The sequence below is a fragment of the Hypomesus transpacificus genome, chromosome 8 (assembly GCF_021917145.1).
Source record: "Hypomesus transpacificus isolate Combined female chromosome 8, fHypTra1, whole genome shotgun sequence".
Lineage (NCBI taxonomy): Eukaryota > Metazoa > Chordata > Actinopteri > Osmeriformes > Osmeridae > Hypomesus > Hypomesus transpacificus.
In genome coordinates this window covers 6,326,455-6,354,015 of record NC_061067.1, presented here as the reverse complement: position 1 = coordinate 6,354,015, position 27,561 = coordinate 6,326,455, and the positions used below count along the sequence as shown (strand labels likewise).

The 27,561-nt window shown below is 47.7% G+C and overlaps 1 protein-coding gene across 2 annotated transcripts; it reads left to right on the top strand.

Annotated features, from left to right (window-relative positions):
- Nucleotides 1-27,351, top strand: znf438 (zinc finger protein 438). Of its 2 annotated transcripts, XM_047023827.1 has the most exons (5): nucleotides 1-106; nucleotides 2,634-2,645; nucleotides 14,026-14,119; nucleotides 22,380-24,120; nucleotides 24,541-27,351. In XM_047023827.1, the coding sequence occupies exons 4-5, from the start codon at nucleotides 22,406-22,408 to the stop codon at nucleotides 25,154-25,156; spliced, it is 2,331 nt and encodes a 776-aa protein (XP_046879783.1). In that variant the 5' UTR covers nucleotides 1-106; nucleotides 2,634-2,645; nucleotides 14,026-14,119; nucleotides 22,380-22,405; the 3' UTR covers nucleotides 25,157-27,351. The 2 variants fall into 2 exon arrangements, with proteins under 2 accessions (XP_046879783.1, XP_046879784.1); XM_047023828.1 differs by lacking the exon at nucleotides 2,634-2,645.
- The last annotated feature ends 210 nt before the right edge of the window (nucleotides 27,352-27,561 follow it).

Genomic DNA, 27,561 nt, shown 5'->3' with positions numbered 1-27,561 from the left:
AATGGTTGAAGAGAAACTGTTGTGAAGATCGACCGTTGTAGTAAAATAGCAAATATGTGTCTATATGCACATTAAAAACGACATCTACACACAACTGGGGATACAGGTGAGGTAGTAGAAAATACATTGCATTAGCAAGATTCCAGAGTTAGAAAACGGAACCCAATGGGGTGCCTTAGCTATGATATCACGATAGTCATTTTAGCCAATAGGAATATTTACAGATATAGTAGGCTTAGGCCTTTCATAATTACATGCATCTAATATCCTACAGTCATACAATTCGTAGTTGTTTTCTATTAGTGTTTCAAAACAGTAGGCCTATGTTTAGTTTGTGCAGTAGGTTTACCGGTATCTTGGACGCCAATGGACGTCTTGTCCATTGCCGCTGTCACCACACAAGTATGCAACAATCAAGTAGCTACTTACAATCATCATTGTAGCATTTAAAATGTAATGTATGAGTGTTGTTATTTGAAACTACCCACAATGTTTTTGGTATTATCAAGCTACAGGCCTATTGATAGTCGTAGTTTCATATAGCAGACTTTTGTTTGGCGACATGGTCTGTCATTCTCATTATTTACCTTTTTTAAATATAAGAAGCAACAAATAGTTCTGTAACATTGAAGTGAATTGTCTTTACCTTCGGCAAACCAGTAATGTGCTGCAAATGCTTATTATTTGTACTCAAGAGTCTTAATATATTTGCAGGGAAGTATCAGTGCTATTTTCTCTAGTAATAATGAAGTGTGAGGCATGCTTCAGAAGTTAAAAGACGGCTACCTTCTCCAGTACAACTGGACACAACAGAGGCAAACGCAGAACATGTCAGTCAGGTGCATGGCAGGAAATGTCAACACTAACACTTAGAAAGTGGATTGGTGAGGTATTTTGAGATTTGCTGTGGTGAAGTTAGGCTTCATTTATTAACTGGCCTTCCACAGAATATCACAAACAGGTTAATATAATTTTGACGACCTTAGTTTTGACATTCTAGTCAAGTGGACTTTAGCACACGTGGTTTAACACACGCATAAACATGTATTGTGAGATTGTACAATACAATGTGTGTGGGACCCTAATGTAACTAAATCTCACACAAACACACGGTGTGAGAGATTTGTAGGGTTTGGGTTGGCATGTGAGCTCCTCCAGTGTGGTTTCACATGTGGTCAAAGGAGGAGTGAGGGAGGACCACGGGAAACCAAGTTGCTTATTTCAAATTTTTGGTCAATGATAACTAGAAAAAGACACTATCGCGCGCTTGCTTCCAACAGAGAGGAGAGAAGTATTGCTGAATTACACTCCTGGCTGTTTGTTTCTGTTAAGTGTCTGAAACTGGCTACCAAATACTATGTTAGGGTACTACTCCCATGATATAGTGATGCTGATGTAGGTTCATTTGCTCTGGAAACAGGCAGGATAGGAGGGTTGTGTAGACCTCTGGTCTTTCCTGGCATATGGATTCTTTAAGCTTCTCTGCAAGATAGATGTGTTTGCCAAAGTAAACTGTTTTACCATATCAGATGTAGGCCAAATGTATTTTCTGTATTGGGGTCAGGGACTTTTATCTTGCTGTCAAACCGGTTGTTTTTCCAGTGTGATGATTGTAATGTACTCCCAGAACAACATAATCCTACAATGTCACGATTCCACAGAATAAAACCTTCCACCCGAGGCTAAGTTTATAATACACTTTGGCTCCTTTTCAGCCGAAACTCTTGTTAATTTTGATTTTCCCTGTTCATTGGCATAGCATACACCCATTAGGCCAATAACTTGACCTTAAAGACTGGATCGAAAAATATAGTGGTTGAACAATCATGCAAGCTATTTACCCCACGATCATAGCAACTTAACATCCTGGTCGTTCCATTGTGTACTACGGAGCGACACCTTGTCAGAGCCCAGAGCAGGAGACATGGGCCTACAAGGAAAGTCAATCTAAGTCTCAATAATGCATGGAGCTCCACATTGTGGGTGGAAATGGATGTGGTTGAGTAATGGCCTGGTGCTGGATGTTCCTCTGGTGAGAGGCCTCCTCCTGGAGACAGTGTATGAACACTCACCACCTTCTCTGTGGTGTCCTGGCTCTGTGGTGACTCAGGCTAAGCTGTCCTGTGGCCATGCATGCGTCCATTACTGAAATGGTCACACTTAATGCCGAAAAATCAACAACAAGAAAATTAGGGCTCATTGTGCCAAGCCTTGCAAACTTTGTTTTGGTGAACTGTGGTAATAGTATGTGGTGAAAGAATATGGACATGGAAATAGTGACATGACCAGTACCATTTGACCTGGCTGGTCATGTAGGTACAAGCTGGGTGCTTATACTGTCCAGTCCAGGACGGTCCCGGCCAGGTCTCATGTGCTTTGTGACCTAGAATCCCATGAGGGGATTGAGATAAGAAAGTATGACTAGAAATGAAGATGGAAAATTCAATTAAAAGTCAAATACAGCCTTGAGGGAAAAATAACAGTATTGACACAGCTCATTTGCTATACCCAAATGAGTTTGATTTAATTCAAGTCCATGTCTGTAAAAACATTTAATAACGTAAGGAAAGTTGGGGGGGAAAAAAATATCACATTTTGAATGTGTGGTTTTTTTGTGCTTTGTTTTGACACAGGTCCATGCTGCGGTGAGTTTGAAGCCTTGGTCTACGTCTTGTGTGTACTACTCAGGTCGTCTTACACCAGGAGTGGGTGCGGCACGTGTGTGTGTGTGTGTGTGTGTGTGGAGGAACCACATGGAAGCCTTACTTTCATCCTCTTTTGTCTGGGCCTCCTCCCAAACCTCCCTCTCTCTCCTTCTGTGTCTTCGTCTTCCTCTCTCCATACCCCCTCACTATCCACATTTGATTTAGGCGTCAGGCTTGTTCCCTCTCCCTTCCTCCTCTGGATCCGATTACCCTGCCATTACTCAGACGTTCCCCCAGCGCGGGTGCTCCGTGTCAGGCGCGGAGAGCCGGCTTGCCTCCCTCCCCCTTACCTACCTGCCATGCACGCCTCCCCTACAGTGTCTCCCCTTCCCTGCCTTCCCTTCCCACCCTGCGTCCCCCCTGCCTCACCAACCTTTCCCTGCCCACCGTCCATCTCTGCGACTACCTCCCTGCCTCCCCCTGCCTTGCCAATCTTGCCCTTCCCACCTCCCATCCTGTGCCTGCCTCAGTCCTTCTTGGGGAGGAGGGGAGCAGAAACCACAGACGCCCCTGGTCAGTGGAGGTGCTCCAGCGGCGCTCCAACCACAGGCTGCCTCCACAGGCTGCCTCCCAGGAAAATGACACAGTCGGCTGAGCGTTGGCTAGCCCTCGCTCCAGCCTCCAGCTCTCCCTCATTACGGTCTATCACAGAGCCGGGCGAGGGGCACTGGGGGACGGAATTGTTTGGAGGATTTGTGGTGTGGTCAAATATATAATTCTCCGGAACACATTGGAAAAAGATTCAAGTTCTCTTTCCTATTATGTAAACTATTCAGCAGTAGAGAGAGAGAGAGAGAGGCAGGGAAGCAAGGATACTGCACTGGCTCCAGCAGTCAACTCAGATGCTGCTCTGCTGTGTTCACTGCGGACCACATCAAGCCGTGCATGCATCGCAACTCTGACAGAGATTTGTGGACCCCATCGTTTTATGGTTATGTAATCCCGGTCCCCCTCACAAGTAAAACGTCTTGTTAAACCCTCTACTGCCCTACCTCCATAAAAGTGAGTGATGTGGCCTGTAGACGAGGGCCTCGTCGCCGTGTGAGGGATGGACGCCAGACGCGGGCAACTCTGCTGTGTGTGGATGGGTCAAAGCATGACGCGGCAAGATTTTCGCCAGTTGGCTGATCGTTAGCACTTGATGAATGGAGGCTGGATGCAACTGTAAATCTCTGTGGAAGTGGCTGGGAGCTGGCTTCTCTCGTGTGTGTGTGTGTGCGTGTTTGTGCTTGGGCCCGATTGTGTAGACTAGAGAATATGCTAGCGTGCGTTCAGCCACCAGACAGATGAGAGAGAAAAGTAATCGGCATAGTTGTTGTACGGTAATGAGACATTTGGGAGTCGAAACAGGCTAATTGTCTAGCGGGAGGGATTGTGTTCCGGTGCCTGAAGGACTACAGGTCTGTCTGTCACAGACAAAACAAGCCATCTGAGCGCTTGTTTCCACCAATATGCTTCATCCCAGTCTAACCTGTTCCAGCTTCCCTGCGCCACATCGCCACAGCATCTTTGGGGCTGTTTGATGTGGCTCAGTTTGGAATACAGAATATTTGGAACAGTCACCAGCAGTGGTTCCTTTTGTCGGGATAGATGAGTTCTGTCTCTTTTTGGGTGCTCTGTGTGCTCTCATGTTGTTAATGAAACATCTAGATTTGCCAGTCTGTCACAATTGTCAAACAGTCAGGTGGATACTGTTAGCAGATTGCTTGAGGGCTAGTGTTCCTTTGAATGTAGGCAGATGCCTCTATGCCTGCATATGGTTGTGGCAGTGGTTAATTGATCACTTAGTATCTCAGTCAGTGGTTTGGGTTTGTTGAAGATTATGGGTGATCACCACACTGTCTTCTTGTTTGGAGCGACAATATGGCCCTCCGATCTATAATCTGCCATTTTTTATCTGCTTTACTCCGTACACACACGCACACACGCACGCACACACACACACACATAGACCTGGCAATGCATTAAGGAAGGTCTTCAGCTACACCAGAGTTCTAGTTGGACACGCTAAACCTTCTACAGGCCACAAGAGACCTCTAAATTACAGTTTTTCACAACCTGAAAAAGCGCTTCAGATGTTGTAGTTTTATTTCATTTTTTGGGGGGGGATGGTGGGGGGGGTTCAATGTTATTTTTTTCCTGTCTCAGAGGCAACTAAACCGCTCAAGCACACTCACGCACACAAAAGGTATGAGACCAACCTTGGCAGAGAGGTGAAACGAGCCACAGGGTTAACGCTAAACTGCTGTAATACATTATTTGGTAGGTTTTAGAGGAAAGATAGCGAAGTTCAGCGTGTACCTGTCAGAACTAACTGATTGCTCATTTCCTGTGGGGGCGGGGTGGGGATTGGAGGGGGTGGGATGCAGAGTAATAGCATGCAGCTGTCTCAGCTGGACCTCACCTTTCTCTCTCTCTCTCTCTCTCTCTCTCTCTCTCTCTCTCTCTCTCTCTCTCTCTCTCTCTCTCTCTCTCTCTCTCTCTCTCTCTCTCTCTCTCTCTGTCTCTCTGTCTCTCAGACCTCACTAAGCAGGGATCTATTTCCCAGAGCCATAAAGACAACACACGTGATGCTGTTTCGACACTGCCTCTCTGGGCCTTTAAGAATTCTCTGAGGCTGACGACAACCAAGAGTTGCATTCTGGCTCCGCTCGGAGCTCAGCACTAGACCGAGCACGACGCCCAGCCTCGCCACACTCCTGTCTGGATGCTGCATCAGTCACTAGCCACATTTGACCAACTTCATGGTTTATGGCGTGAAAGATGGTCTTTATATTTGTCCTTGACAGATGTCCCTGATACCAATTGATCCCAGGCTACTTATACATGTCCTTATTATTCTTCCTGTGTTCCAACTTGATTAGCTAAATGCTTCATTGATCTAACCAGGGGATGTACATTAGAACATCTTGTGAAGCAGTGAGCCTAGAGGAACCGCACAGATACAAGAACAGACAGTACGTTTTTGAATCCAAAGGACTTCTCCTTTTTATTGTAAAACGATAACCATAAATTCAGGACAGCGTGTCCCTGTGCGTGTCTGAGGTAGATTGAGGGAAACAGCTGATCTGGCTGTGTATCTTATTGGAATTATGTTCCAAGTTTGCTGAAGGTGAGGTTTTCCCCACAAATGTCCGCAAAGACGGGTTATGAATCCTTGTCACGTAAGGGGGCTAACATGTTGGTTTCCCATAGCCTTAAGTCATGTGAATCGGTATGCAATGTTCTCCATGAGAATCACAGTTAATTAAGAATGTAATTAAGATGTGTATCTTTGCACACAGAAAGAGAGAACCCAAATTGTCTACAGTATATTCAAATCAAGCTTCAAAAGGATTTCCCCTCCTTTTGGGAGAAAAGCTAAATTAAACCGTTAGAATCCTTTCTTGCTGTTTTTCTCAGTGTGTCACACGGGACATTAGCTGGAAAGAGCAAGCCAATTTTACGCTGAGTCAAATCCCTCTCATGAATTCTCCCAAGGACTGTAGGTTATACGTTCGCTATGGATTTTAAAGTGAACCAAATTCATTATAATACATTTATGTCACTCCAAGGACACTCTTTGACCTTACCAAGACCTCTTAGAGCCAGACCATATTGTTATCTCATTTGTCTTTCCGAGATGATAAATTGACAAACTTTTGTACAACGTCCATTGAGTAGGTAAACAGTTTTAATACCAGTTCACACTGCCTAAATTGATTCCTTGATGTGGTTACTTTATGTGATGGCGGTCAATAGATGTCCTGTCCTTATAACCCTTATCTGGAGAACTTCTAACATTAATTTCTGGTCTCCTACAAACATGCCTTTCTAGTCTCCTTCTCCTGGGCCATCAATACATCTTTCCCAGCAGTTTGACCTCTTCAAAATAGTAATTTGTCCTCCAGTTCATTCGTTTTCATATCCCCGTCTGTTGAAGTAATCTATACTGAATCTTTTAGTCATGGTCTTCAGTTCCTGAGATTTTTCTCAGTTGCTTCGACCAGCACTGTCTGTCATACAGACTCCCTCATGCCTGGCCCTGTCACATGATAGGACGAGCCTACTAGGAGCAGTAACAGCGAGTGATGCACGTTCTCGGGTACGATTCCAGCCTGGGCCATTTCCTGCATGTCCTCCCCTCTCTCTCCCCCTTTACATTTCCTGTCTCTCTCCCAATGAAGCAGAAATGCCCTAAAATAAAAAGTACATAAAGAACCTCACATTTGTTGCTACCTAAGTTAAGAACACAAGCTTTTCTTTAATTGATTGTTATATAATGGTTGACTCTCAGTCCACAAGTATTGAAGATCAGACCCATTCCCCTTTCTGTTACAGTCCCACTGTTTTCTGTTCTTCTATGGTTACGTCTGAATGCTGACAAGCTGCCCTTCACCTTCACTGTAGCAATACGTCAGATCCCGATAGTTTCCTCTTTTGTGCCTCGCGGGCAGGAAAGGGTTACTCTTCGTGTTTCCTGCCTCAATTCCCACTGCTCATGCTCTGTTCTGATTGCTTGCTTGATGTTAAACATTCCCAGGCTCCCATAACCTTTCAGCATCGCCTCCACCGGCCAAGAGCTGTCCCAGGTGAGCGGGTGGGCGAAGCGTTCCTGTTTTTTAAGGATTAAAAAAATCATCGAGGTTTTTTTCACCCCCCCCCTTTCTTCTCTTTCGTTGGGCTGTGGGAGATGGGGGGTGGGATGTTGGGAAAGTGTTATTTGGTTCTACATTCCTCAGAACCTCGGCATGGGAAAAAAGCATGCGTTCCTGTGTTCTGTTGGACTGGGAGGGTTTGGGAGGGTGCAGTTATGAGTGTTAGGTTTATCGATAAGTGATTTGGTTATCGACTACTTTGGCGTGAAGGTTTGCATCCCCAACGGTTCCTTATGACAACAAAACGTCTTCTTGGTCTAATGGTAGATGTTTGGGTTTAACAAGCCACTGGTCAGGATTAAACCCTACCTTGAACCCCAATAAGCTGGGCTCTCTCACTTAAAGTATTTTGACAATATGCTCTACAGTACTGGCAACATAAACTATCTTCTTCTTCTCTCTTCACATGATCTTCCAGATTGCCATTGTTAATGAGAATTGGTTCAAATGACTTATTTGGCTAAATAAAAAAGTAAGATACAAAAAATCACTATGCTGTTTTAGCATTCCCCTGCAGTCTGAGAAAGTACATTTTATGCACCCCCAACATTTCCCCAGACCTCATTCCCACGTTTGTTTGTTTTCTCCTTCTCCTCTCTGCATTTTTTCCCACGCCTGCTATTCCACCTCTCTGGGGAACACCTGATAGACAGACAATTTTTTGTAGCTTTGTCAGGTCCGACCCAAAAGGAACATTCACACAGTTATCAAATAAACCAAGCCCAGATTGAACAAACAGGGGTTCTATCCCTTCTGCGGAATATGGACCTGACCCAGGCATAGACCTGCCAAACCAGGCCCGGTCTATATTTAGCCCCAGCGATGCTTAGTCTAATTGCCCTCGCAGGCCTAATCATTTGCAGGCTCTGGAGCTCACAAATGACTGGGGAGGCCAGAGAATTGCTAACCTGATGTTCAGATCTGCACAGGATCTGCTGGCCTATCCAAGCCCTGCTATCCGGGAAATGGGCAAATTAGACTTGTGTTCCACCTATGATTTTCTTCTTGCTTCTGTTTCGAGATTTGGTTTCATAGGTCTTCTGCTTAAATTTGTTTACCCACTGATTCCAAGTTACAGTAGTTTGTCTGCGTAAAAACCAAGCTTACATTACATAAAAAAAAAAAAATATATATATATATATATATAATAATAGTCTTACAGAAAACAAATGACAGAAAATATCTCAACCAGCACTGATGAAATCTAGAATTGGGTCTTCACCATACAGTAAAGTGTGGCGATGGTGCGCTGGTTGCAAAATGTTCTTTTCTCCAGCTTCTCCACCCCCCTATTCCTGGGGCCCCTCCTGGTATTGGGCTTCTGTGTTTCCTGTGTGGTTCCTGTCCCCCAACTGGCCCTGTATAAGCTGAGGCCACATCTAGGCCAGGTTCAGGGGCCGAGGGGGTTTGTGGTGAGCAGAGGTAGGGGCAGGGGGTGGCAGGCCTCCTATGCTCCAGGATGGAGAACTTCCTGACCTGACTCAGAGGTTCTTTGTGAGACCTGCGGCACTCCGGGGTCCTTCCTACCCTAACCCCTACACTTTCCCATCACACACCTGTGGAAACCTGAAGTGAAGAGGGGATATTCTAAAACAGAACCACACAAAGGAACTAAAAAGCAAAAGGAAGACGGAAACGTAGTCATGAGTATTATCTAAACATGTTAAGAGTACAGTGGGTATTGCGCTGAGGGTTGTCCACCCGTAGGGACATCAGCAGACAGCGAATGCGGGTGTGTCAGCTTTTTAACCCCCCCGAAATTGATTCTTCTCTCCGCTCCTCATCCTAATGACGAGTTAATCCCCCTCTCCTGTTTCCCCGGCATTATAAATAGACACTCCTATTCCCTTCCTCGCTTCGAAAATGATAAGGCATGATGGGTCTGCTCTTGCAGCGATCGATTCCCCGCACGGTCAGTGCAAAAAACAGGTTACCTGTGGCACGTAACCTCGAATTCCCCTCTTTCGACAATTTCTATTTCCCCAATTAAATAAATGGATGTTGTCTGGAGAGGAAGCTAAATGGAACGTCAAAATGTAGGTGTAAAACAGTCAGGGGATATCAAAGACTTGTTGTTGGGAGCAAGGGGAAGGGCACGGGGAGCAGCAGTGAAGGGTAAGTGGTAGTGTCAGCTGCAGGGTTGTTTAACAATATTAGTAGCCATGGGATTATTTTATAAGGCTGGGAGTTATTCATGGCCTTCCCTTGGTCATTCATCACAGCTCATCGTGAAGCCCTGCGACTGGTGCCAGTGAGGGGTCTGGTGCTCTGGCTGAATGCCACTATCCACTATCCCCAAAACCTAGCTTCTGCTCCCTTAACCCTCAGAGTTTCTAGATCTCAGGCTCACCAACCAGACCCTTGGGTTTCAACCCGAGGTTGTAGTTTTGTGAAGTTCACTCAGTCACATTAACATTAAAGCCAAATTCTTACTCACCAAATCCAGTATGCAAATGAAAAAGCTCTACTTACTGTCAAACGGATTTTAAATGAATCTCACTTGTCCCACTTCTTTTTGTCTCCCTGGAAGGAGATTCTATCTTCTATCTTTGTGGGTCATACTTTCATACCTACAGACAGGGGGGGGGGGTGTGGGACCTGTGTAGGTTTATCCCGGGATAACTGTACAACATGTACCCTTCCAGCCTACAACCTACCGGCCTCTCTACTTTTGATAGGTATGTTGAAACAGTCTCAAGTCATATGGAAAAGAAACGGGTGTATGTTTTGTTGCATTTAAAGTTAGAAAGGATACGTTTCTGAGAAACACAGACACAAATTAATCCCTTTACTTCTGCACGCACACACGCTCTTTGTATATTAGCCAGTGGGCAGGCTGAGGAGAGTCTGGCAGCGGGTATGGTCTCTGTGTTTGGGTGATAGTGTTGTTCCTTGGAGGCTTGAGCACGGGGGATAACCGACCAGGACCAGTCCACAGTCTGATCTCTGGCCAGCCCCTAATGAGCCAAGGCCCACACTGCCAGAATGGGAGAGAGGATGAAGATACACTCTCGGTCAAGTACATTGTTAGTCTAGTAACATTTGAGTTTGAAAGTTAATCTCTTGTCTTTTGGCATCCGTCGACGCTTGGATGGAACCACAGAGGAGGAAGCCACCTTGTGCCTGCCAGTTTATCTGTGTCTGCCTCTCCTTCTCTCTCCCCCTCTCATCCTTTGCTCCACGGGGCTAGGTTGTTACTGTTAGTCCCGGGGAACCTTGAGGGTCTCTGTGGGATCAATTTAAAGGGAAGCACTCGTCTCTCCTCCTCCTCTCCTTGGCCCTCTCGGCTGATTGAGGCCCTCGCCAGGAACGCGCTACCTTTTGATGTAACCGCCCCCCTTCCCCCCCTTCCCCCTCCACACACCCTACGCAGCCCCTTTTAAGTTCTTCAGAGCCCGGCTCTTATAGTTTCATCTTGGTCTCATCCAATTTGGTTTTTGTGCCACTTCTTGAGAAAATGTGTGTGTGTGTGCGCACCTTGGAGAGAGACAGAGAAAAGTTTCTCCTTTTGACAAATCCCATTTGGGGGTACATTTTATAGTGCTTGGGAGATACTCCTGTTTCTTTGATGGTGATACTGTATCAGAGCAGAGCGCCTGTTTGGTCAGACAGAACCAGTGACTCTGCAGTGCTGAGAGAGCAGAGCTGCCTGAAACCAGAGCCAGTTCCAGACCGCTGTACAACAGCAGACTTGGGGCTGCCTCTCTGTGTTGGGTTACTGTGGTCGAGTCTCGCAGCAGGGCATGTTTGGTAGTGTAATACTTTGGGGGGTGGAGGGGGTCGATGTTTGAACTGGAGCCAAGCCGGGGATCCTACGTGTCTTCGTCAGGGGTCACAGGAGGTTGAGGCAACTTCTTTTTCTTTTTTGTGACGTACCTTGGTAACCTCTCAGGGGAATACTCTAGATTAAAATTCCTGATGTAAATTTAGCCAAACTAGGTCAAATATTTTTTTTGCCTTGGTTGTTTTACATAAACAGAGATAGAAAGTCAATGTCCAGATGTCAATTTTGATTTGCAGCTGCCACAGCCCAGATAGGAACTTTCTTCCTGAGTACCTCAGCCACAAAGTAGCTCTCATAAGGACCCTGTTTGCAAACTTAATAAAGTAACTTAACCTTAAAGTTTTGGACATGAGTAAGAGTGTGTTTTGGAAAAGGAGCACCCTTGACGACAGGCTCATGATGATGACATCACTGCAGAGCACTAATGGAGGTTTAATACTAGAGCAGAGAATGTAGAGGGGTGTAATTTTCGTTCCTTAACCCTGAAATAGAGACGACAGCTTTTCATGTGGCCCGGGTTAATTCCAGATCCGGGCACAGCAGCGCATTACCAACAAACACCTTGCATTTTGTTCATCTCGGCCTAGGGTTGGGCCTTCAGACAAGTGGTGCTTGATAATATGGTCGCGATTCTCGTTTTGTAATGAAGGAAGTAAGGCAAAGGCAAAGTCTACCTTTCATGGAATTGGACTGTGGTTAAAAACTAACCATTTCTGTCTCGGATGGTGGTTTGTCTGTCTTACATCCATGAGGAACATGGCCTCAGCACTACTTACTTCCCTTATAAAACTATAACAAAAATCCTCCTCCCCTTTCTTTATCTTACAGGAAACAAGGAACAACAAACACTGTCCAATTCCAAATTGATGTAGAATATGCTGTTTATACCTTCCGGCCACAAACAGGGAGGAGACCAGAGTTTATGGGCTAGCGAGCAAAAAACATGTCCCAGATAGCATAAGCGCTGTGCAGTATGTCGAATGGCATTCATGCGTCATTATGAATACATCCAGGCTAGCGCCTTGCGGTTTAATGACATTCAGCCATTCAGGCAGGAAAACACACAGGGCCTGGCAGGCTAGGCTGCTCTTCATCCCCCTGCTATATCAGCGCCTGTATAAACAGCACAGCACTGTTTGAAGTGGAAAGCTTTAATCACAAGCGTAATCATTTACATTGCTAGGTGGTCACCTTCCCAGCCCTGGCGATGGCAACAGCCCAGCCAATGTAAATGCCAAGGCTGTGGGGAGATGAACCGACCTGATAGCAGGAGAGCAAAAAGTCAGATTAATGTGGCCTGTACATTTTAGGGCCAACTTAACCTTTTTAGCGGTGCAACGTTCTGCTGTTCCTTTTTGATTGTACAAGCTTGTGAGGGTTTGGGTTGCTGCTGAGAGGGAATTAGACTTAGCATAGAGAGCCCGTGGATCAGGTGTGTGTGTGTGTGTGTGTGTGTGTGTGCGTGCGTGCGTGTGTGTGAGTGAATGAGATCAGCCTCGAGGAGTGGCTTTCATAATTCAAAGTGCTGCTTTGGTCACTCAAAAAACTAAGTGTTGCATATAGTCTATTCTGTGTATGTGTATGTGTATACACACACACACTAAGGCCCAATCCACCTGTAACAGACCCATTAGTCTCTGCGTAGACCAAAGCCTGTTATCTCCAGTCCCAGTCCTGGGTGTTTAATGAGTCCTGTCACAGGGAGAACAGAGAGATCAGCCGCCTGGGGGCCTTCACTGAGAGAGCTGACACGGTGGGCAGGGGGGCTGCGGGAGATCTCTCTGTTGGAGGAATCTTTAGTCATGTGACGTTTCCTCATGAATTAGCCTGCCCTTGTTGTTGTTGTTGTTGTTGTTGCGTATTTGCCTCTATGCAGGCCTCTAGTTTGTGTTGCTGGCTAAGCATTTCATCACGCTTGGCATCGCAAAACACCCAGCCAGGGTCCTCTCCTGTCCAGAGAAGTCATCACGCTGTCTGTCCAGCAGGAGTCAAGGCTGGCAGGGGGCCGGCATGGGGGCCGGCATGGGGGCCGGCATGGGGGCCGGCATGGGGGCCGGCATGGGGGCCAGCGCTGCCTGTCAGCATGGCGTGAACACGTCCTCCCCCTCCTCACCTCCACCCCTTTTATCCTCTGACAGCCGCAGCATTCTGCTTATTCTATGAATATGCACACAAATAAACCCCTGCTCTGCTTTGTGTGTGTGTGTGTGTGTGTGCTGTGCTCTTCTGCCATGGAGGTGTCTGGGTATGTGTCCCACCTGGCCCAGCACTGGGAGAGACCCCAGGTGCTCCGGGGGTTAACAGAGTCGCAGCTGAAGCACAACGCCGCCTCCCTCCTACTTTCTGTCTGCGTGTCCCCCCCTCCTCCCTGACTCTTCGCTCTTGAGGTGCTCTAACAAGCTTGTTGGAAGAGGATAAGGCGTGTTCGATGAATAATTCACACCCGAGAGCTCTCTCTTTATTTATTGAATATAGTGAAAGCTGACAGGCACCCCCCCACCCCCACCCCCCCCGCCTCCTCCTCCCCCAAAAGACCAGACTGTTAGCTAAACGAGGCGGTGCTCTGGCTAATGTGAGGCCAAGTGACAGGCGCTTAGTGTGTGTTCGTGTGTCTTTTTATGCTGTTTGGCTGTGTCTCCATGTGTGTGTGTGTGTGTGTGTGTGTGTGTGTGTTTGTGTGTCTTTTTATGCTGTGTGTGTGTGTGTCTGAGAGAGAGACGCACACGAGACAGAGAATGCGACAGGCCATGCATACTGTGGCAGTGTGTGGTAATCATGTTGAATCATTTGTCCGCTGTGCCTGCAACCATGTTCAGCTGTTCATCTCACATACACAGTAACACAAATATTGCATAGGATGTTTCACACTGTAATGATGTGTTTTTCTCGTGTGTTCCAGAGGACTGTGGAGGGACAGGACCACACCCCCATCACCGCCCCAGAGGGGAGGAGACACGACTGAAGGAGGAGCTAGGGAGGGAATCATCCAATAGGTAATAAGACAGCGTTGCCTGAATAAGGGTGCACTAATGAGAGCCTTTTGCGATACCAATCCTGGGCTTGCACATCCGCTCTCCAGGGATGGGAGACTCTGGGCTGGGTCTGTTCTGTGGTGCTTCTCTCCTCCTCTTCCATATCTAATTTTCACTTCCTGTTTACGGAGCGGAAGGGCAACAAACACAGTTAGTATCTTCTCATCCTCCTACTTCCTCTGGTCCCAATCCTCCTCCCTCTCCTCCTCCAGCCCCCTCCTCTCCCTCTCTCCCACGGGGGAGTCAAATCCCAGCGCTCACGTTGACCTCATTATAAATATAGCTCACCCAGCCAGCCATCATCATTTCTTATCATTTCTCCCTCTTACTCAACCCTTTTCCTACCCATCATATGTACAGGGTACAGCACATTCGCAGGCCCCACCCCGAGAGGAACTGTCATCCACCATTACTAGTAAGCTGCCTCTCTGTCGTTGAGCCCGCCTGAAAGCCACATTAGCACTGATGCTAAGTGTGTGAGAGCTAGTCTAATCTTCCCTCACAGTCCTTAATCCTGTATAGTCGTTACCACAGACACCAACCTTCGCCATCCCTAAGCTCCGTCCCGTCCTGCAGGGGCGTGTGTGTGTGTATGCGTGCGTGTGGTGTGTGCACCTCAATCTGTGTGTTTCAATGTTTTGCCAGTTCTCCTGGTGTGTGTGTGTGTGTATAGTGCTGTGTCTCTCTCTCTCTCTCTCTCTCTCCTATCTATCAAAGTGTGTGGGGGTACGGCGAGTAAAGCTTGGTTAATGGAACAGCATCAGTGGAGGTAACTACAGTAATTACCAGCAGGGTCTCTTTGATCCCAGCCAGACAATGTTCCTCTAGTCCATCAAAAGACACCAGAGCAGCTGCTCAATTAGCGCAGTAACCTTTCCAACTCCGCGCAAGAGACAGCCGCTCTCTCACCTTTCTTTCTTTACTGCTGGAATGTGCATGCGTGTGTACGTGTGTATGGGGGAGGGAAGGAGGATTGGACTGGATTTGTGTGTGTGTGTGTGTGTTGGAAGGGAGTGTGTGTATTTTCACCAAACTCCCTAAGCTGGTACCTTTCACATTCTCACCTGATTATCCCCCACAAAGCTAGCCCCCCTAGCTTGCTAGCGCCACCTTGCAATGACTCACTCTCAGATTCTCTGTCTCCCTACATAGGAGGAGAACTTAGGTATACACTTCTTTGATCAGGTTTCACTCATTAAACCTTCCTGCACAAGGCAGGTATTTTTCTTAGTGCTAATCGTTAGCTAAGCTACAGTGCTAGGAGCTAGTCACTGTTAGCTATCTAATGCTGGACTCCAGAGGCTTGTCCTTCACTTCAAAGCGAAGCTGAAGTGAGGGAGACTGGCAAAGCCGTTCTGTCCTTCACCACCAGACTGATAGAAGTGCCCTTGGTTTGGTCTCCCCTTTCTCTTTCTTTCCCTATCACCCCCCCCCCCCCCCCACCCTCTTGTTCCTCTCTATTTATCCGTGTCTGCTCTTGTCCCTGAACCTGCTCTCATTAGCATTACAGAGCTGTTTATTTACTCGGGTACTGAGAGCGGGAGGGGGAGAGACTGAGGAAAAGAGAGGGGTGGAAGAAGAGAGAAGTCCGGATGGGAGAGGGAGGGAGGGATGGAGGGAGGGAGGGAGGGAGAGAAACAGTGGTTGGATTGATAAGGTGAGAGGAAGAAAGGGAGAGGGTGCACAAATAAAGGAGGAACAAGGAAGGACACCGAGAAACACAGGTTGTGAAGTGACCGGATACTTTGAGAGGTGGACAGACAATTCACAGAGAGAGAGGCGAGATAGAGAAGTTTACCACATATGCGCGTGCCAGCATTTCATCTGCCAAGCCAAGTGCCTAAAATAAGCCACCAGATTCCTTCCGTCGTCCCCTCAGAGGACCAGGAGGCCTCCCCGAGCGCAGCACTATCATTAGGGCAGGTGTTTTCATAGGGTACCGAGGCAGGGTTGTGGTGGCGCCCCTCCCCCTACACACCGGCTTAATTTAAATACTCTCTGGAGCCACGGCTAGTGAGGCTGTAATTGTGTGTGTGTGTGGGAGAGGGAGGGGAAGGGAGAGGGAGGGAGAGAGGGAGAGAGGGAGAGAGGGAGAGAAGGAGAGAGGGAGAGAGGGAGAGAGGGAGAGAGGGAGGATGGCTGCTTGTGCAATGTGAATGAGAGCGAGGGTGTGTGGGAGGGTCGTAGAGAAGGTTAGAGAAGCTTATTTTACCAGAAGACTGGTAATATTCTTATGTAATCACCCTCTCCTATATAGTTCCTGAACTCGGATTCAAGTGTATGCCGTGTTTCTATAGATGTAATCACACACTCACACGTCTTACCTCATCCTGTCTTTTTTCATTGACAACTGACACCTCGTCTGACCTATTGTCCTGCTCCAAATGTCAAAGCAAGGGAAAGGTCAGACAGTGGTTTAGTGTGGAAGACTGGAGGATGACTAACACACATCCTACCTCAGGGCCACCTAAACACACACACACACACACACACACTCACTCCATGTCACCTCTGCTATTTCTCTGCCTTCTAACCTAGAGGTGACAACCACATCATCTCGGCCCAGTGACAGACAGGGCCCCCATTGCACTGCGTGTGTGTGTGTGTGTGTGTGTGACTGACTTGTGTCCCTCTGAGGATGATTGAAACAGCGGCAGTGCCAGGGAGATGACACACAGCCTTGTCATCTTCACCTGGGGGCAGAGGTCAGAGGTTGGCTTTACAGCATCCTGCTTCCTGGAGGAAATGACACGCAGTTGAATTGTGGAAGCGGTAGAGTAGAGTTGTGGTCCCCAGATCAAGTTGTTTTCCCACTCCTCCAGTTTTAACACCGTTGCACACATCAGAACATTTCAGCACATTCCTTGAAATACCTTTGTGCTTATCTCCTCATTTACCAGCTTTATTAACTCTGTGTTGCTTGACAAAACAGCCGCTTGAACGCAAGTATTTCTGTATTCCAAATGCTCAGTTTCTTCTCCTGCGGTGGGATTCAGTATCGATTCATCATCCCCATTCATGCCTTTGCTGAAGGCTGATAATTGGAATGGATTTCTCTCTCATTGATCTGCTCAAGTGACAGCACATGACATAGGGTGTGTGTGTGTGTATTTGCATGTGTGTCTTGTAAACGTGCTCCTTCCTTCGTGGTGGTGTCTTCCTCCTGGCTCCTTGGAGGTTATACACAGCCCTGGGGATCAAACAATGACTTCTGCAAACACTGATTTCATTTTCTCCCTGACCGCCCACGCTCCTGAGAGAAACTGTACAGCTCCTAGTGCACACGCGTACGTGCGCGAGCACACACACACACACAGGAATGCACAAGCACACTATCTTTCTCTCTCTTCGCCTGTCTCTATCTCTTTTTCACACACTCGCGCACACCTTTCCGAATCCCTTCCCATCTTCCGACAGGAAAATGAGTGCTTAGAATACATGCAGGAAGAAGCAATCGAGCACAGATAACACAGGGCACGTCCACGAAGGAAAGCAATCTGACCTGTCCCATTGAGTCCTAGTGTTTGGCCGAGTGTTGTGATAGTGAAGCTGTTCCGCAGCGTCCTGTGGTTGGTCCTGATGGATACAACAGTGCTCCGTCAACTCTGTGTACACTGCACCCTCCCTTAGCTCTACACACACACAGCCCTTACAAGGTTGTGTGTGTGTGTGTGTGAGGAGTGTGTGTGTCTGCTAGATGCGCAGCCTGATGGCCATGACCCCAGTGGCTCTTCTTCCTATCTAGCAGAGATCCTGGGCTTTTATCAGTACCCAACTCTGGAGGGTGGAGTCGTCTATGTTGGGGTTTATTTTGGCCCTGCTTGGACACACACACACACACACACAGTCGCTCGCACACACTCCATTCCAGACCCCCCTCCATCTCCCCCTCTATCTTTGAGCCCCAGATGAGCAGTGCTCTCGCCTCCAGGCAAGATAACAGGCCCGTCTCTCACTTCCTGTGGCAGCTCTCTCTCTTTCTCCTCTCGCTTTCTCTCTGGCTTTCCCTCTCTCTCTCTCTCTCTCTCTCTCTCTCTCTCTCTCTCTCTCTCTCTCTCTCTCTCTCTCTCTCTCTCTCTCTCTCTCTCTCTCTCTCTCTCTCTCTCTCTTTCTCTCTCTCTCTCACTCTCTCTCTCTCTCCCTCTCTCTCTGTATCTGTCGTCTTTCTTTGTTTTTCATCCTCGTTCTCTTTACCAAACCTGTTTGTCCTTTTCTGTATTTGAAGATTTATTTGTTGTTGTGTAAAAAAAAACAAAAAAAAATTACTCCAAGGAAAAGCTGTGCTCCCCACCCTGTATTTCAGAGTAGAACAAGCCCTATCGTATCATCAGCATTTGTCCACTTATTGGCCCAGTGGTCTACAGTCTGTAGCCGGTAGTGTAGAGGGAGCGAAGAGGGAGTGGACGTCTCACCAGTGAACTTTTCACACAGATGCCGTAACTTGCAAAAAAAACTGCTGTTTTTTGGGACCAGGCGTGAAAGTGTTTGGAGTTGAACCCTCCATACCCCATCCCACCCATGAAAGTGCAGTGAAAACGGGCCCTTGAGTGTGTGATGGGCACTACTGCCACGAGGTGTCTGTCTTTGTCATGAATACGCTGTTAATGACACCACACAATGCCACTGCCGCTGTCCTACATGCTGATCACAGTCGTGGTGTTGGGAGTGTGATTTGTTTTCCTGCTTTGGTGTCTTTTGACCTATTGACCGCTGTCGTGCTTTCCCAGCATCCTCCTTGCTGCATTCCGTTCCATGTGACTGCATGGGGCCGTCCTGGATGTCCGCTAGTCACCTCCAACCCCTGGGTACTAACGCAAACACCAGGCCTCACCTTTAACCTCTGTGCTTACCTGCTAATCTGGGCTGTGTGTGTGTGTGTGGACTCATGTGCCCTCTGTCTCTTCATGCTAAGACTGTAGTCTCTCTCCCATCTCACTCTCTCTGGTGTGCTGTGGCCAGCGCAGCCCTGACCCCTGACCCAGGGAAGATTAGCTTCCTGCCATGCTAAAGCCGGAGCCAGATTGAGGGATGTCCCTTATCTTTGGCTGTTTCCCTTTTAAGGGGTTCCCCTGGTGATCTCCTTGTTACCAGCACAGGGCCGTTAGAAAACTGCAGGTACTGACGTTCGAAAAATGACGTTCAACAAAAACGACTTTCGAAAAGTCGAGCGAGCACATTGTAGTCTAGATTCAGAACTTTGCGAATCGGATTCAAAATCTATGCAATAAGTGTACAGTAATATGTAACATTGGATCAAGTTCTGTTCAACCAGATTTTTTTTATTGGGAATTGCGTCAGTTTATTTTGGTTAGCAGCCCCCTGTGGTGCTGACCTACCACGTGATTAACATTGATCCCCGTCCGTGTCTGCAAGCTCAACCTATCAGGACGCTCGGCTTTACAACAACAAGCCGTCTGATTGTGGTCCAGGTCAAGGAGCCAAAAAAGCGGAGGATTTGGGATTGTCATGGGTAACCTCCTCCATCTCTCTCTCGCTCCAGTTCCCCCCACTAGCTTTCCCCGGGGCCAGTCCCCCCCCCCCCCCCATCCTCCCTTGTCTGGTCTCTGGTCCCTGCTGTTCTAAGGTCACGATCATTGGACACAGGTGTGCAGGAATACACCCCTCTCCCCACCACCACCACCACCACCTAGTATGCACTGGGAGGTTTGGTTATGTTGGTTATGTAGGCTTGTCTCTTAGGATTTCCCTTCCCCCCCCCCCTCCCTCTCTGTCTGTCTGCCTTACTCCCTGTCTGTCTCAGGTCGACATGTGGCCAGGGGAGGGGGTGGGGGTGTAGGCAGATAAAGAGGGGGAGGGGAAGGAGCTCTGAGAGGAGGGGGCGGGAAGGAAGATGATGTCAACATGCTCATTATGCAGATGAGGACTTGCAGCAGGAGCTGATTCACCAAACGAGAGGAGAGAAGGAGAGGTTGAACGGAGATGGTAGAAAAGGGTATGGTTGAGGAGAGATGTCGGAGAGACTGAGGCAGGGGGTGCAGAGCCAATAGGATGTCAGATATGAATGTATGAATATTGAAGAATGGGGATTCTCTAATTGCCATACAGCAAGCAGTGAATCTGTCATTTATTTACAGACATGCCTCTGATTCTAGCTGGCCTTCAGCTGTACGTGAGTGTCCTGAGTCTGTCGCCATTATCTCCACACACCAGCCCTGTCACTGTACTTCCCGTAACAGAGCCGGGGTGGAGGTTGTGAGTGTGTGTGTGTGTTTTACAACAGAGTCACATAGTCTCTGGAGACTGGCTCCTAGCTGAGCTACACTTGGTCTGCCATGAGGACACCAGCTGCACCACTCCTAACAGGCTATCAATTCTGATCAGCTCAGAAAACCCCACTCTGTGCTGTCTCTCTCTCTCTATTTCTCTCTTTCTCTCTCTCTGTCCGTTTCTCCCTATTACTCTGGCTTTTGCTCTCTGTTTGTCTTTCTCTGTCTTACCCCCCCCCCCCCCCCCCCCCCCCCCCCCCAAAAAAAAAAACCCTAACAAAAACGCTCACAGACACACACATCTGTGTATCTCCATTTCATTCTGTCGCTTCTCCCTCTCTCATCTCATGGACTCAGGCAGACAGTCCCACCACAGGCCGGGTCAACAGACATCTTTTTACTGTGTCAAACGGAGACGTGCACACACATACATCTGTCCTTCTTTGGAAGGAGGTGATACTGCTGATTGGAGGAGAACAGCTAGGCCACTCTCCCCCACTCTGCAATCTGCCATCCATTTCTACCTCCCATCTAACACAATTAAAGTTCTAGATGCATCATGGCCCAGTGCTGGTATAAGTTGAGTCAGACTAATTCACAGTTGAGTTGGACTCAACTATCCAAACAGGGTTGGTATATTCTCGGTTTTATGAGTTGCGATGCTGTGTGACCGTACTGTATAAATAATCCTTCTCACAGAAATACTTCCAGGTGTTACACAACGTGTATTTTTTCTTGAAATCTTTTAGTTCTTACCTTTTCCCACGAAATTGAAGACAGACCTTCGACCAAGTTTTCAAGGAAGTTAGAAAGTGAGAGAAGGAAAGAGAGAGAGTGTGATAGAAACCACAGTCAAATATTTGGTCGATTCTGACAGGTATCGGACTCTAGCTGGGTTTCGTTCCAAAGATTTCACATGGACAGAACTTGTGCCAGCGCAATTCTTTTTATTTAAAGTGGGATCAAAAATTTGAAACTCAACCCAGGTCATTATCATCTGTTTACAATCATGTACCTTCAGCCATTCCACTCTCATCTCTTTCTTGAGACGTTGATATTTTATGAAAGTATAGTTTGGGTTAAAAAAAATCTTAAGAAATACCTGAGGTTATTCAGAGCTTATGTTTAAAGGAAGCTTGAAGCTCGGCTTGAAGTATTCTAGCTTTAGCTTTTAACTAGCTTTTAACTTTTCCGATAGGTAGTAAGATAATACCATTGTGTAGAAACATCTAATTGTTTGTTTGGTGGTACGTTTTCATAATGTAAGACTATCCCAAAGCTACTGGACCACTGAGACAGTCATGTGGCTGTGGGGGGCATTACAGGAAGGTTGTTCTGTCAGTGTTTACGAGTCTCCTTTCCCTGTGTCTCGGAGGCAGGGGCAGGAGGGATGAGAGCAAAGATGACTCCCCTCTGTCTGGTGAAACCTCCAGCCCCTTCGGGCGCCTTTTACGCTCCACTGACTGATCTTTCCAGGAAGTGAGGGACTACAAGGAGAACCCCCTGAACCCTCCCCAGTCTGCCCCGCCAAACCCCGGTGTAAGCCACAGCGGCACGCTGTGCTCAAATCAAAGGGGGCACTCTCTCTGTGCCTGAGGGCAAAGTGGGATTCCGTGTGTGGTAGTGTGTGTGTGCTGACAGTGTTGGTGTGTGTCTCCTGAAGGAGGCACAGGGTAATAGGTGTCCTTGTCACCCACGCAGACATGTTCGTTGTCATGAAAGCGTTTGTCTGTGCCTCTCTGCCTCTCTCCACTTGGAATGGTTCTGTGGTGTCATGGCTCCATTACGAAAGCTAAGCTCAAAACCTCCCGCTCGGAAGGTTGCTACTGTAATACCTGTAATCACTGGACACATATGTCGGGGATAAAACTCACATACTTTGTTGTTGTTGGAATTCATCTGAGATGTTGGAAAATATTGGAATATTACACGTATGGAACTGGAATAGCCAGTATATTGTATATCTATTGATGCTTGTGTTGTTGTGTTGACAGACGAGTGCATCCCTCCATGCTTCCTGATGAAGAGCCTCCAGTTCAGAAGCATCGCCCCCAAGGCTCCGGCCCCAGCCCCAGCAGTGATGCCCTCCCCAGCCCTCCTCTCCTGCCAGCCCTCCGAAGCCACAACGGCCACCAGTCCCAAGTCCATCATCGTGCCAGCCCAGAACTATGCCCTGATGCAGGTGGCAGGCCAGGAGGGAACTTTCTCTCTGGTGGCACTGCCTCCTTCTGTCTCCTCTCAGACCCCTCAACCACAGCAACCACAACAACAGCCAATGCAAACAAACCTAAAACTACCTATTTCCCGATACCAGCCAATGAGAAGCAAGGGAACCCCCGCCCCAGTCAAGTCAGCCCCGCCTATTAACAAGACAAAGAACCCCAGTAAGGTCAGCGTGACGACCCGGGCACGGTCATTAGCTTCAGTGAAGAGGAGGCCGTTGGAGTCCAAAGAGACAAAGGAGAACCCGGCCAAAGTTGAACCTTCAGAGCAGATGATCCTTATAGACTCCTCGTCCAATGAGATTTCAGTCACAGCTGTGCTCCCCGACAACGCTGTCCTCTACCCAGGCTCCCAGGTGAAGCAGGAAGTAGAGCCCTCCAATAGACCTGCCTTGGACCTCCTCCAGAACATCCACTACCCCTCGACCGCTGCCAAGAACCCTTTAGCCAAAATTGAGGAGGAAAGCAGCAAGCCCAGGCCCTACCAAGCCAAGCAAACCCCGACACAACCAGCAGGAGCCGGCAGCATCACCGTCCTCTCCCCAGCCATCTTCAGCAAGGCTGTTCAGATTATCCCCTCCCCCCCGAAAGGCAAGCTTCCCATCCTGCCCTATTCCAAGATGAAGAGCACTCTCATCCCCGCCGCCGCCAAGCTCAACAACATGTCCCCCGAGAAGAGTTTCCCCATCGCCTCCCCAGATCCATCCTCCAAGACCACAGAGACTGTAGATGCCCTGCATCACAGCCAGGTGCCAAACTCTACGCCCCAGAACCAGCCTCAAGCCAAGGCCTTCATACCACTGCTCAGCCCTTTACCAAAACCTCCAGGTAAGAAGAGGGGGAGGAAGAGAAAGACCATGGAAGACATTCTGGCTTTTGAGGCAAGGAAAAAAAGGTCCTTGTCTTTCTTCAGGCGGAGGGTTCCGGAGAAACCCCTGGCTGTCCCTCTGGGCTCCAAGCAGAAAGAGGTGGACATCTCCAAGAAGTACCGCAGTATACGACCCAAGCCCATGCTGGTGATGGAGACTGTTCCCCAGCTGGTCAGCCTTCCCGCCCTGACTCCCGACACCCAGGACCAGGAGCTCCTCCTGGGACACCCGCTCTCCGCCAAGCTCCTGGACTGTCCCGGCACTCCCGAGCCCGCTCCCCTACACTTCCGACCCAGCGCCCAGCGAGTATACCTTGGGAGTCGGCCGGTACACCGATGCCCGACCTGCGGCCGCTGTTTCCAGTTCAAGCATCACTTGCAAAGCCACATGAACAGCCACACCAACAGCCGGCCCTACGCCTGCCCTGTCTGCCGCAAGGCCTACGCCCACTCCGGAAGCCTGAGCACCCACATGAAGCTGCAGCACTCGGACGGACGGCCCCGGAAGACGTTACGATGCGAGTTCTGCGAGAAGGCTTTTGGCTACGTGGGCGTTTACTTCAGCCACCTGAGGGAGGTCCACAAGGTGGTGCTGACGGTGGAGCCTTCCATCAGCCAGCACGAGGAGCAGGTGGCCATAGAAGGGTGAGTGATTTTAAACCCTCCTGGGTGGAGGATGCTGGCTATTTCAGTGGGATTAGATACATGAGGTACGCTTGGTTTGAGTCATTAGATGCAGGGGGAGCTAGTGAAGTAAGAAAGTGGAACAGGAAGCAGGGGCGATTAACGGGGGGGCTTGGGGGGGTTTGAGCTCACTAATTAAGACTTGGACCCCCCAAAAGAGGTCAAAACAACTGGTCGGAGGGGTCGATACACGCCCTGGAGAAAAAGTTGACCCCCCCTATTGTCGTTGTATAATTCATACTCTGACAGGAAGTCAATTCGATTTTTAGTTTTACTCTGCAACCACATTGGCCACATTAGCCACTATGCTTCCTCTGTCTGGTGAGCCTCACTGTAGTACCAACAGATGGAGATAATGGAGATGTTTTGTCCAACCCACAGGGAGATGTCTCCGGATGAGCAGGGGCAGGAGCGTGAGGACCCAGTGGAGCTGCAGATCAAGTGCGGCCGCTGCCAGGCCATCACCCCGACCTTCGCCGACATGAAGCTCCACCTCCTCTACGTCCACGGCGAGGAGGTCCAGGTGCGACTGCGCGAGGGCGCCACGCGTGGCGGCCGCGAGGCCGAAGACGAGCTGGTCAAGCACGCCGCGCACTACTGGCGGCAGCTCAACGAGAAGCGCAATCTGGTCAAGTGCGGAAGCTGCGACGAGGAGTTCCTCTCCTTCTCCAAGCTCAAACGCCACATCCTGCGCCACCACCGAGGGGAGCCCGAGGACGGCGAGAGCGGGGAGAGCGCCGGAGAGGCCGAGGGCGTTTGCAGCCGAGGGCGATCGTCCCGGGAGGGCGCGGGCTTTCTCTGGGCCGGCTCGGCCTATAACTGCGTGCTGTGTAGCCACATGCTGGACAGCAGAGAGGAGGTGATGGAACACTGGAGAAGTCGCCACAACTGTGAGCAGCCCAGCGTGCTGTGGGAGGCCCTCAGCTCCTACTCTGGTCAGGGGGAGGCAGAGATGGAGACGGAGACAGACACACCTGCCCACAGCCCCTCACACTAGCCCCCAAAACTGTTACTGTAGGAGCCCCTGTACACTAGGAGCCCCCAGACCCATACTGTAGAGCCCCGAACCTGCAAATAGAAGCCCCCGCACCATGCACTATCTTATCTGGGGGCTCCGTCCTTACCTCCCAGACTCAGTCCTGCTAGAAGTCAGTCAGTAGCACTAGGGTTGGGTATTTTATTGATTCCAATTCTCCCTATCGATTCCGGTTCTTATTCTAATATTTTAGAGAAAAATAACATATTACATTTTCTAGACATTCATCATTTAAGCTCAGCTGTGTTTTGTACCTGAGTTTTAGACGTAGCTATGGTTACAACTAGCTGAATCTGGGGTGCTCCAGGATGTTGATATGTGTCTCTTTTCACGTGCTTGGTAGACGTACTGCGTAACAAATGACGTGCAACTTTTATGGGCTGTAAAAGGCTCACTCCAGTTCACTCGGAAGTGTGACTAAAATATGCAAAAGTTCGGAACCGAAGCAGAATCTAAATGCACGTGTCTTATCGACTCCACAGTTCTTGGACATTTTGTTCCAAGTTGGAACTCATTCTTGATACCCAACCCTCAGTAGCACACAGGGCGGAGCTTCCCAAGAGTGTCGTAGCTCCAACGTCATTCACCTCGGGTAGAAACATTTAGAGATGACCATGGTGCTATGATACTTGTGGGAAACTTTAATAGAGAATCCACTATGTATAGTTTATAGTATTTTCTGTCTTTTTTTTGATTGCACTGTTTTGTTTCTCTGTATTCATTTGTTGTATATTAGTTTGACATGTTTTTTCTTTATTTTATTGTGTTTTTTACCGACACAGTAAAGCTGTTTTTGAGACCTTAGTCTCATAGTAAGGGCGTACTGTCTGCCTTGAATTTTTATTGGTGAAAAAACAATTACTAACAGGATATTGACCAACAAAGTTACATTAATGTGACCAGTGAAATTTAAATAATTTTAAACTTTGGAATTCAACCAAATATTACGGCGGGTCTTTTCTAAACTTTGACATGGAAGGAAAATCATTCTCACCAGCAGCAAAATAAAAAACTGCCTTCAGAATTGTTTTTATTTGTCTTGTGACAAATATATATAAGCCTTGTCATCATTTTGTTTTCAAGTACTATAAACAGTGTATGTGTTTATCCTGTGGTATGGCTAAGGTCGAAGCGCACTGTAGGTTTGAGTGAAGATTTAAACTCAACAAAACTGTTTGTTAGGTTTGTCATGTTTTACACAAGGATAGAACCAGGACTGCGTCCGTCTGTTGTTGCTAGCTAACAGCCTGAATTATTAGCCTGTGGAGTTTGTGCATCTGAGGACTGTGCAATGAAAAGAGTATTTAAACTGTCGCATCCTCCTATACAAAAGTATATGTTTTCAGACAGAAAATATTATTCATTTTGGTATGTTTTACGTGGGTAGTTGGTCATTGGATACCCAGCATTTCCACGTTTCTAAACTCGCCATGAGGATGTTCAGTGTTGTGTTTTTTGGGTCAGGAAATTCCAATCTAGAAGTATCCGCATTTGTTTATGACTGTGTAACCTTTTCATAGAAGAAAAAGAAAAACAATCACAGGGTAAGTGAATGTACCTTGAATGTTTTCAAACCAAATTATATATATATATAGATCTATACAAAATATACTTATATAGATAGATTATATATAGATATATGGAGAATATATATTTGCATAGAAAACAGTGAATAAGCTGCTTTGTTCTGTCTCACAATAGAGGAAATGGCCGAGATTTATTTCAAGCCTGGCAACCCAAACCAAGTAGAGCTCTCTCCTTGTGTTTGTGACCCAAACTAAGGTGTCTTTCCTCCTTTAGTGAGACCAGAACACACCAGTGACTCTTAGTACAGCAAAGAAAACTGTGTGAAGAATCATCTAGTTAAATATATTGTTTGTTCCACAAAATGGTGACTGTGTCAAAAATGGCTGAAAGTGTTTTGTGATAGTGACTGTGTACCTGAAAATCCTTAAATTTCAAAAAATAAAAATATAGTATGGTTTACTTAATGAATAATAATTAAAAAAAGGTTTTGGGAATATTTACTGGGACTAGTGACATGGACATTATATGAATCAGTTATGGTCGTACATACACACACACAATCTGATGCACGTTGATAAGTTAAAATGTTGAACTCGTTCACGGTGGGGTGCTCATAATGCAATACAATCAGCATGTGGTCCTGCAGCCCTATAAATGCGCAGTGTATGAGGACTTCATTCCAACAAATAAAGACTGTTTTCTAGCTCTATGAACACAGTCATGAAGATTCATGTTCCAGAAGACTTCCCATTGGGGTTGAGTGGAGGGGTAGGATATTGTGTGCCTGCGACACGCATCAACACAATCATCAAATGCCTTGTGATGGGCTCATATTTAAT